Raw genomic sequence first — 11,377 nt, forward strand, 5'->3', positions numbered from 1 at the left:
TGCCATGTCCTACTTATTTGCAATGTTTCTCTCCAGGATACATGCTGGGTTGTCCTTAAGGCATTATTTCCATGTCAAGGATTTTTCACATTCTTTACATTAATAAGGTTATCTCTAGTTTCTATTCTAAGGTGATATTGAAGATTTTAAGGGCAGGAAGATGTATTTCACAAAGTCACTACACTTACATGGTTGTTTTCCAGTATGGGTTCTTTGATGAACTTGGAAAGTGGAGGACCAGATAAAGATTTGCCACACAGACTACATTTAAAAGGTTTATATCGTGTGTAGATTCTGTAGTGAACATAAAGATTTAGAGAGTTAGTAATTGATATGCCACCTTCATTACATTTGTAAGGTTTCTCTGAAGTATGGATTCTGTGTTGAGCTTTATGATCTGAGTGTTGTGTAAAGGATTTGCAGCATTCATTATATTTATAAGGTTAGACCTCTGTATGGATCCTTTGGTGAATTTAAAGCTCTGAGTTCTATATAAAAGATTTGCCACAAACAAACAAAAATAAAATTGTAAGGTTTCTCTCCAGTATTGATTCTGTAGTGAACTTTAAGCTCTTGTTCCTTGGAAAACATTTGTCACATTCATTAAATTAGTAAGACTTCTGTCCTGTATGGATTCTGTAGTGAACTTGAAGTTTGGAGGATTGTTTAAAAATTACCCAAACCCATTATATTTGTAAGGTTTCTCTCCTGTATGGATTAGTAGTGAAATTTAAGCCCTGTGTTCTGTGTAAAAGATTTCCCATATTCATTACATTTGTAAGGCTTCTCTCCTGTATGAATTCTTCAGTGATATTTAAGCTCTGTGTTATGTGCAAAGTATTTCCCACATTCATTAGATTTGTAAGGTTTCTCTTATGCATGAATTCTGTAGTGAACTTGTACCACTTTCTTCTGTGTAATAGATTTGCCACATTCATTACATTTATAAGGCTTTTATCCTGTATGGATTCTGTAGTGAATTTGAAGATTTGAGGGTTGTGTAAAAGATTTCCCACACTCATTACATTTGTGTGGTTTCTGTCCTGTATGGATTCTGTAGTGAGCCTGAAGTTTTGAGTTCTGGATAAAAGATTTCCCACATTCATTACATTTGTAAGGTTTCTCTCCTGTGTGGATCCTGTACTGAGCTTTAAGCTCTGAGTTCTGGATAAAAGATTTGCCACATTCATTACATTTGTAAGGCTTCTCTCCTGTGTAGATTCTATAGTGAACTTTAAAGTCTGTGTTCCTTGTAAACGATTTGCCACATCCATTACATTTGTAAGGCTTCTCTCCTGTATGGTTGCTGTAGTGTACATTTAGCACTTTGTACTGTGTAAAAGATTTGCCACATTCAGTACATTTGTAAGGCATCTCTCCTGTATGGATTCTGTAGTGAACCTTAAGCTCTAAGTTCTGTCCAAAAGATTTCCCACATTCATTACATTTGTAAGGTTTCTCTCCTGTTTGGATCTGTAGTGAACTTGAAATTTTGAGGATTGTGTAAAAGATTTCCCACATTTGTTATATTTGTAAGGTTTCTCTCCTGTATGAATTCTGTAGTGATTTTTAAGCACTATGTTCTGTGTAAAACATTGGCCACATTCATTGCATTTGTAAGGCTTTTCTCCTGTATGGATTCTGTAGTGAACTTTAAGCTCTGAGTTCTGTGTAAAAGATTTGCCACATTCATTACATTTGTAAGGTTTTTCTCCTGTATGGATTCTGTAGTGAACTTTAAAGTATGTGTTCCTTGTAAAAGATTTGCCACATTCATTACATTTGAAAGGTTTCTCTCCTGTATGAGTTCTATAGTGAACTTTAAGATCTGCGTTCTGTGTAAAAGATTTCCCACATATGTTACATTTGTAAGGTTTCTCTCCTGTGTGGATTCTGTAGTGAACTTGAAGTTTGGAGGACTGTGTAAAATGTTTGTCACACTCATTACATTTGTAAGGTTTTTCTCCTGTATGGATTCTGTAGTGAACTTTAAAGTNAACTTGAAGTTTGGAGGACTGTGTAAAATGTTTGTCACACTCATTACATTTGTAAGGTTTTTCTCCTGTATGGATTCTGTAGTGAACTTTAAAGTTTGTGTTCCTTGTAAAAGATTTGCCACATTCATTACATTTGTAAGGCTTTTCTCCTGTATGGATTCTGTAGTGAACTTGAAGATTTGAGGATTGTGTAAAAGATTTCTCACACTCATTACATTTGTATGGTTTCTGTCCTGTATGGATTCTGTAGTGAACCTGAAGTTTTGAGTTCTGGATAAAAGATTTCCCACATTCATTACATTTGTAAGGTTTCTCTCCTGTGTGGATTCTGTAGTGAACTTGAAACATTGAGGATTGTGTAAAAGATTTCCCACATTTGTTACATTTGTAAGGTTTCTCTCCTGTATGAATTCTGTAGTGAATTTTAAGAACTTTGTTCTGTCTAAAAGATTTGCCACATTCATTGCATGTGTAAGGTCTTTCTCCTGTATGGATTCTGTAGTGAACTTGAAATTTTGAGGATTGTGTAAAAGATTTCCCACATTTGTTACATTTGTAAGGTTTCTCTCCTGTGTGGATTCTGTAGTGAACTTGAAATTTTGAGGACTGTGAAAATGATTTTCCGCAGTTATTAGATTTATGAAGTCTTTCTCCTGTACAGGTTTCATGGCTCACTTTGAGACTTGAGGAACAAGTAAACAATGTTCTAAGTTCATTACATTTGTAAGGTGTCTCTTGGGTAGGAGTTCTATAATAAGCTTGAAGATTTGAGGACTGTATAAATGATTTCCCATACTTATTACATTTATTTACTTTCTGTGCTTTCTTTAAATTTAATGATTCATTCGAGGCATCCATGTATGTATCATAGAGATATCTCTTGGACTCTCCATTAATCCATTGTCCAGTATACCAGCTATGAATTGACGATTCATTTAAAATGACATTCTTATTTTCATTTATACAATATTTCTCTGTAGTATGCTGTTGTGAAGAAGATTGGGAGCATTGATTAGAGATAGCCATTTTTCTAAGATTGCTATAATGAATTCTGGAATAAAGTTGCTTATCTGATTTTCACTTGGATTTGTTTTACAAATAGAATCTTCTAATAAGTCATTACCTTGATATAATATCTCTATATATTGATTGTTTATGTAATACATTATTAAAGCCTCCTTAACACAGCCTATATTAATATCATTTATTGTGTTAGAACTTTTAAAATTACCTCCCACATTATATCTTCCATGATTCATTGCATTCATAGATTCTTTCTTATGTTGATCTACATCATATAACTTGTCACTGAGTAGGTTTTTCTCTCAAAATTTATGGCATTTCCCACAACGTTCTAGGAAATGCCATAAATTTTGAGAGAAGATTCCTTCACCTTGATGACATTCATTACGTTTTTCTCTGCTCCACAATATCATTTGTTCATAAAGCACTGAAGCACTGTTTAATCTCATATTCTGTAATATATACATCAGGAAACACAACTTATTCACCCAAATGTCACTTTTAATACATTTGTATTTCTGTGTAAAATAGTTGTGCTTCAAATTTTGTGATTTTTTTTTCCTAGATAATCCTCCAGTTGTGAATATGAGAGTGACCCAGATTGACTCCTATCAAGGGAAGTTAGGGCTTCTTGATAATTTTCAAAAATGAAAAAGATGTGCTTTTCAAATTGATCATTTACATGATCATATATTTCATAGTCTGCACTATCATGTCTATATTCCCAGAAAAACTTTCCAAAGAGATCTGAAAGGCTACTACATACAAATCTTCCTGTTATTTTGTCCTGGAAGTAATCCTGTGTATGTCCTTTGGGGAGTAGCTCCTTGGTATAATCACTTGACAGAGCTGAAAATATTAAAAACAAATAATTATATGACACTTTGGAGTTAGATAAAAACAATGTACATGTATAATACATGAAACAGCACCAATGTGAGCATCATACAAAATCAGTACAGAAATGTAGCATTTTTAAAAAAAATGAACAATTTCATAAACATTATGTATATCAGATGATATTTCATAAAATATGATAAATATTTTATAATATTATGAATGTCATAATTATTCATTATAACACTACAACTTGAAACAGAATTGGTGGAACCCATTAATTAATAAAACTTCTTCCCTCTGTGAAAATGAATCTTCAATATGGAAATACATAATCTTTCCAATGACAAAATGACAATAATGAAGACCTACAATATTTCTTTTAGGGATAAAATATAATGCAACATTAAAGAATGGGATTAAAATCAGAGAGAATAATTACTAGAAAACAAGGAAATATATATGATAAAATCTTAAGTGCTCCAACATCCCATAAAGACATTTCCTCAGTGGTTTCTATAGGAGGTTTTTGTAAAAGCTACAAACTGTAAACACCCTACATGGAAATCTCATCTAAAGAATTGATAAAGAAAATGTGGTAAATTTATACAGTGGAATACTGTTCAGATATGTAAAACAAAGACATCATTTATTTTGCAGGCAAGTGGATATAGCTTGAGAATATCAACGTGTTTGAGATAACCCAGCCCTCAAACAATATGCACGATATTCATACTCACTTACATATATATATATATATGGCATAAAAATATACCATATTGCATTCCTAAGACCAAAAGATCCTGCAAATAAAAAAAAAAAGCCCCACTGATGAGGCCTGAATTTCACTTAAAAGGAGAATTAAATAGCATAATAGCCAGATGGAGAAAGGGAACTTGGAGAGCATGTGGGTCAGGGAGGGGAATGTGGGTTTCAGGATCAGGCATAAAGAACAACATGACAGAAGCACTGATGCTTATACCTCCTGTATTCAGGCATTATTGCAAATAGAGTGATAGAGATAATAACCTAATCAGAAACCTTTCAAATCGAAATTTATCCTGTCTAAAAGAAACTCAGCTATTGGGGATGTAGCAGCAACTAAGGGGATATCCAACTAGTAACTGGATGAAATTGAGACCCTTCCCATGTGAAAGCACCAATCCATGACTTTATTATTGATACTCTGCTATGCTTGCAGACAGGAGTTTGTTGTCCTCTAAGAGGCTTCACCCAGCAGTTGACTCAGACACATACAGATATCCACAAACAGTGATGGTTCTTGGGGACTCTTATGAAAGAATAGGAAGTAATATTGCAGGTCCCAAAAGGGATAAGAACTCCACAGGAAGAGCAACAGAGTCAAATAACTAGGTCCTATGGGACTTTAAGAATTGGAACAACCAACTAAATATCATGCATGAACTGGTCCTAGTCATATATGTAGAAGTTGTGCATCTTAACATTCATGTGGGTCCTGAACAACTGGAATGTGGGCTTTTCCAAAAGCTGTTATGTGCACGTGGAGTATTGGCTATATTGTCTGGCCTCAGTGGGAGAGGAAACACTTAGTCTGGCAGGAAATTGAAGTGCCATGTTGAGTTATACCCAGGGAAACCCTACCTCTTCAAAGTAGAAGTTGATAGGGGCTAGGGAAAGGATTGCCAGAGGGGTGACAGAGAGTGAGGCAATGGTCTACATATAAATTGAATTAGTAAAAAAAAAAAAAAAAAAAAAACAAATTAAATTAAAAATAGGATATTATCAGAAAATTTTAAAAATCAAGGAAAAATACGTAAAAAAGATTTAAGTATACCAGGTAAAAAGCATATCAGACACATAAGAGTAGAGTATTTCAAAATTTTGAAATATGTTAAGGAACATTCATTGAGACATATATTCTGAAGAAATCTAATAGTTGTTAATGAGATAAAGGGCTCAATATTCCAACCATATTACTATGTAAAACTTTAAGTTAACACGAAATTCTTGACCTGATATTTGAACAGTCATAAATTTATTAAATTATAATTTAATAATCCCAGAACTTCACACCATGCCTTGGACCAAAACTCTGTCTACATCCCTGGAGGCTGTTTCCATCCTAGACAAATAGGTAAGATTATCAATCTGCTCCCTCCTGGATTCCCTGGAAAACACAGCTGTTATGAGGACTGCTCTATCTACTCTGTGCTGCATCTTCCAGGCAATAGCACTTCAATCAATGCCAGATGTCTGCAGACATCAGAAAATACAAGCTCTAACTTCCCTCCTAGAAGCCTGCCAACACCTTGAACATCCAGAAATCTGAACCTTTCTGTGACTACAGTCTCTGTCTGCAAACATGGAAGGCTGCTGCCACCCAGGGAAAACAGTGTCTACTTGAAATCCCAGAGGCCTTAGACTACCAAAAACTACCAGATCAACCTGCAAAGTCTCATAGCTAACAGGGACCTCCAGGACTGTGAACACCAGAGACATCGGGGTGACCTAAGGAATAGGAAAGAACATAATCAACAAAATTGAAGGCAATATGGTACTACTGTAACATAGCTATCCTACAACTCTAAGCACTGTATATCCTCACAATCCTAAAGTGTAAGAATATAACCTTAAGTTCAACATTATGAACATGATGGAGGTCTTTTAAAGAAATAAATATTTTTTTTACAGAGACTCACATGAAGAAATAATAGAAAATATAATTAAACAAGTAGAAGACCTTAAAAGGAAGCAAAATTGATATGGTAATACGTTCCTGTTAATAAATAAAATTAATTAAAAATGTTAAGATATGAAAAGGAAAATAGGAACAATGAAGGATCTGAGACAATCTTAGAAAAAGGAAGTCTAGAAAAGTGATCAGGAGTTTAGGATATAAGTATCATCAACACAAACATGAGATGGAAGAGAACATGTCAGGCTTAGAAGCTAAGATAGAAACTCAAGTACAAAGGTTCAATCCTTTATCATCAAGGGGAGTGTATGTCAGCAGCTAGAGATGTATGGTGCAGGAAGAGATGAGAGACTTCTATCTTGCTCTGCAGGCCAATGGGAGACAACTGGCTTCCAGGCAGCAAGGACTAGAGTATGAAAGCTGATGCACAGTGACATACCCATTCCAAAAAGGCCAACTTCTCTCCTGATAGTGCTACTCCTTATCGCAAGCAAATACAATCCAACAGAGTGGAGAATGGTCTTGAATGCAATGGTACAGGAGACAACATATTTAGCAGAACAGCAATTGCTAAGGGTCTAAGATCAAAAAATAAATAAATAAATAAATGGGATATCCTGAAGCTAAAAAGTGACTGCAAGGCAAAAAAAAAAAAAAATACTATTTATAGGATGAAATGGCAGACTATATACTGTGAAAATAAATACCTAACCTCTACATCTGACAGGTGACTAATACCCAAATATATAAAGAATTCAAGAAATTAGTTAACAAGCCTTCCAGGAGGCACCAGCTCCAAGTTGCCTTGGGTGCGAACTTGGCAGAAGGTGACAAGGTCCTCAGAGGACATTCCATGTGATCTTAGGATCACTGGTCAGTGGAACACATCATCTGTTCCAAACAAATCTTGATGGGCCTGTGACAGCATTGGCAAAGGAACAGGAGCACTGCCTGAGTTCCTTCTAATCGGTAATGGTACACCTTAGTTTCAATCACACCAGACAGCCCCATGGTCCTCAGAGGAGACACCACTTCTAGGCAGTGTAAAAAGCACAGGTTCTTAGGATTCCAGGATCCCAGTATAACAGGAGCTTGGTCAAACTAGGTTATAAAGGTCTCAGAGGAGGTTTTACTGCCAAAAACTCAGAAACACCCAGAGTCTCAGGTTCACAGGAGACCAGAATCCAAGTATCACATTGAAAGCAGGACTCTGAGGAGTCCTGAATCAACCAGAATTATAGGAAGGACAGGCTCCAATCAGAAATACTGAGGGTAGCAAGCACTTGAGATAATTAGATGGCAGGAGGCAAGTGAAAGTACAGAAGTAACAGAAAACAAGGTTACTTGTCATCATCAGAAACTAACTTTCCCTCCATAGCTAGTACTGGATATACCATCACACTTCAGAAAAGCAAGAAATGTATCTAAAGTCACTTCGCATGGTAATGATTGAGGACTTTAAGAAAGAAGTATGGGAAAACACAGGTAAATAGAGAGAAGCTCTTAAAGAGGAAACAACAACAACAACAACAAAAATTCCTTAAAGAGTTTCAGGAAAACAATATCAAACCGGTGAAAGAATTGAACAGAACCATTCACGCTCTAAAAATGGAAGTAGAAACAATAAAGAAATCACAAAGTCAGACAACTCTTGGTCTAGAAATCCTAGGAAAAAAATCAGGAACCATAGATGTGAGCATCAGTCACAGAATACAATAGATGGAAGAAAGTATCTCAGGTGCAGAAGACTCAATAGAAAACATGGACACAATGATCAAAGAAAATGCAAAATGCAAAAATATATTAAATCAAAACATCCAGGAAATCCAGGACGTAAAGAGAAGTCCAAACTGAAAGATAATAGGTGAAGACGAGAATCAAGATTTTCAACTTAAAGGGTGAGTAAATATCTTCAACAAAATTATAGAAGAAAACTTTCCTATCTTAAAGAAAGAGATGTCCATGAACATACAAGAAGCCTACAGAACCCCAAATAAACTGGAACAGAAAAGAAATTCCTCCTGATACATAAAAATCAGAACAACAAATGCACTAAATAAGGATAGTATATTAAAAGCAATAAGGGGAAAAGTTCAAGTAACATATAAAGACAGGCTTATTAGAATTACACCAGACTTTTCACCAGAGACTACAAAAGCCAGAAGATCATGGACAGATGTTATACAGACCCTAAGAGAACACAAATGCCAGATAAGCCTACTATACCCAGCAAAAGTTTCAATTACCATAGATGGAGAAAGCAAAGTATTCCATGACAAAACCAAATTCACACAATATCTTTTCACGAACCCAGTCCTTCAAAGATAATAAAGGGAAAACTCCAACTCAAGGGGGGAAATGACACCCTAGAAAAATCAAGAATAAAATCCTTCAACAAACCTAAAAGAAGATTGCTATGAGAACAGAAACCCAACTCTAATAAAAAAAATAAGAGTAACAAATACTTTTCCTTAGTATCTCTTAAAATCAATGGACTCAATTACCAAACAAAAAGATATAGACTAAAAGACTGTTTACATAAACAGGAGCCAACATTTTGCTGGATACAGGAAACCTACCTCAAGGTAAAAGACAGACACTACCTCAGAGTAAAAGGCTNGAAAACAATTTTCCAAGCAAATGGTCCGAAGAAAGAAGCTGGAGTAGCCATTCTAATATCAAATAAAATCGACTTCCAACCCAAAATTATCAAAAAACACAAGAAACAGCAGTTCATACTCATCGATGGTAAAAATGTTCCAAGATGAACTCTCAGTTCTGAATACCTATGCTCCAAATGCAAGGACATTCACGTTCATTAAAGAAACTTTAATAAGCTTAAAGCACACAGTGCACCTCACACACTAATAGTGGGAGAATTCAACACCCCACTCTAATCAATGGACAGATACTGGAAACAGAAACAAAACAGAAACACATTGAAATTAACAGAAGTTATGAAACAAATGGTTTTAACAGATATCTAGAGAACATTTTATCCTGAAACAAAAGAATATATCTTCTTCTCAGCACCTCATGGTACCTTCTTCAAAATCAACAATATATGTGGTCACAAAACAGGCCTCAACAGATACAAAAATATTGATATTATCCCATGCATCCTATCAGATCACCATAGACTAAGGCTGATCATCAATAACAACTTAATAATAAAAAGCAAACATTTACGTGGAAACTGAACAACACTCTACTCAATAACTTGGTCAAAGAAGAAATAAAAAAGAAATTAAAGCCTTTTTAGAGTTTAATGAAAATGAAGCCACAAAATACCCAAACTTAGAGGACACAAAGAAAGCAGTCCTAAGAGGAAAACTCATACCTCTGAGTGCTGTCAAAAGAAACTAGAGAAAGCACACAGTAACAGTTTTATAGCATAGTTAAAAACTCTAGAACAAAAAGAAGCAAACTCTCCCATGAGGAGTAGACAACAGGAAATAATCAAATTCAGGGCTGAAATCAACCAAGTAGAAAGGTAAGGCTATACAAAGAATCAACCAACTCAGGAGCTGGTTTTTAGAGAAAATCAACAAGATAGATAAACCCTTAGCCAAACTAACTAGAGGGCACAGGGACTTTATCCTAATTAACAAAATCAGAATTTAAAAAGTGGACATAACAAGAGAACCTGAGGAAATCAAAAGCATCATCAAATCCTACTACAACAGGCTATACTCAACAAAACTGGAAAACCAGGGTTAAATGGACAATTTTCTAGACAAATATCAGGTACCAAAGTTAAATACTTATCAGATTAACGATATAAAAATTATACCACAGAACTTCTAAACCTGATAAACAGCTTCAGTGAGGTAGCTGGATATAAAATTAACTCAAGCAAATCAGTGACCTTTCTCTACAGAAAGGATAAACAGGCTGAGAAAGAAATTAGGGAAACAACCTTCAAAATAGTTACAAAAAATAAAAAAATACCTTCGTGTGATTCTAACTAAGGAAGTGAAAGATCTGCTGCTGATGCTCAGGCAAAGTGCTCCCTCTCTGCTCGGACCCATTTTCTCTGGCTGGGAAGGTGGCCAGATGTCTGGGGCCTGTGCAGAATACACCTGGCGGGGTTCTGAAACCAGGATGTCTGCTGCCCATGCTCAGGCAGGTTGGATCCCTAACCTCTGGCCGGGTAAGTGGCCACCTGTCTGGGGCCGGAAAAGGAGGCTGCCTTAGAAGCTCTGTGCCCCCCCCCCGTCACAGAAGCTTTTAGCTTCTATATTCCGTACTCTCACCTGTGCAGAATACACTCGGAGGGGTCCCAGAACCAAGATGTCTGCTGCTGATGCTCAGGCAAAGCGCTCCCTCTCCACTCGGACCCCTTTCCTCTGGCTGGGAAGGTTGCTGGATGTCTGGGGGCTGTGCAGAATACACTTGGAGGGGTCCCAGAAGCAGGATGTCTGCTGCTGGCCAGAGGAAAGGGGTCCCAGTGGAGAGGGAGCGCTTTACCTGAGCATCGGAGGCAGACATCTTGGTTCCAGGACCCCTCCGAGTGTATTCTGTAGAGCCCCAGAGAAAATCAGATAGCAAAAGGCAAACACAAGAATCCTTCTAACAGAAATCAAGACCACTCACCATCATCAGAACGCAGCACTCCCACCCCACCTAGTCCTGGGCACCCCAACACAACCTATAAGCTAGACCCAGATTTAAAAGCATATCTCATGATGATGATAGAGGACATCAAGAAGGACTTTAATAATTCACTTAAAGAAATACAGGAGAACACTGCTAAAGATTTACAAGTCCTTAAAGAAAAACAGGAAAACACAACCAAACAGGTAATGGAAATGAACCAAACTATACTAGACCTAAAAAGGGA

At 36.2% G+C, this 11,377-nt stretch overlaps 1 protein-coding gene across 1 annotated transcript; it reads right to left on the reverse strand.

The window, feature by feature from the left end:
- Positions 1–717: 717 nt before the first annotated feature.
- LOC110288321 (zinc finger protein 585A-like) lies at positions 718–11,025 on the reverse strand. The gene is given in 6 exon segments (XM_029473834.1): positions 718–1,401; positions 1,485–3,046; positions 3,049–3,528; positions 3,531–3,869; positions 6,185–6,347; positions 11,005–11,025. Coding segments are annotated over 6 exon segments (3,249 nt in total).
- Between the last annotated feature and the right edge of the window lie 352 nt (positions 11,026–11,377).

This window comes from Mus caroli, unplaced genomic scaffold (assembly GCF_900094665.2).
Source record: "Mus caroli unplaced genomic scaffold, CAROLI_EIJ_v1.1 scaffold_11042_1, whole genome shotgun sequence".
NCBI lineage: Eukaryota > Metazoa > Chordata > Mammalia > Rodentia > Muridae > Mus > Mus caroli.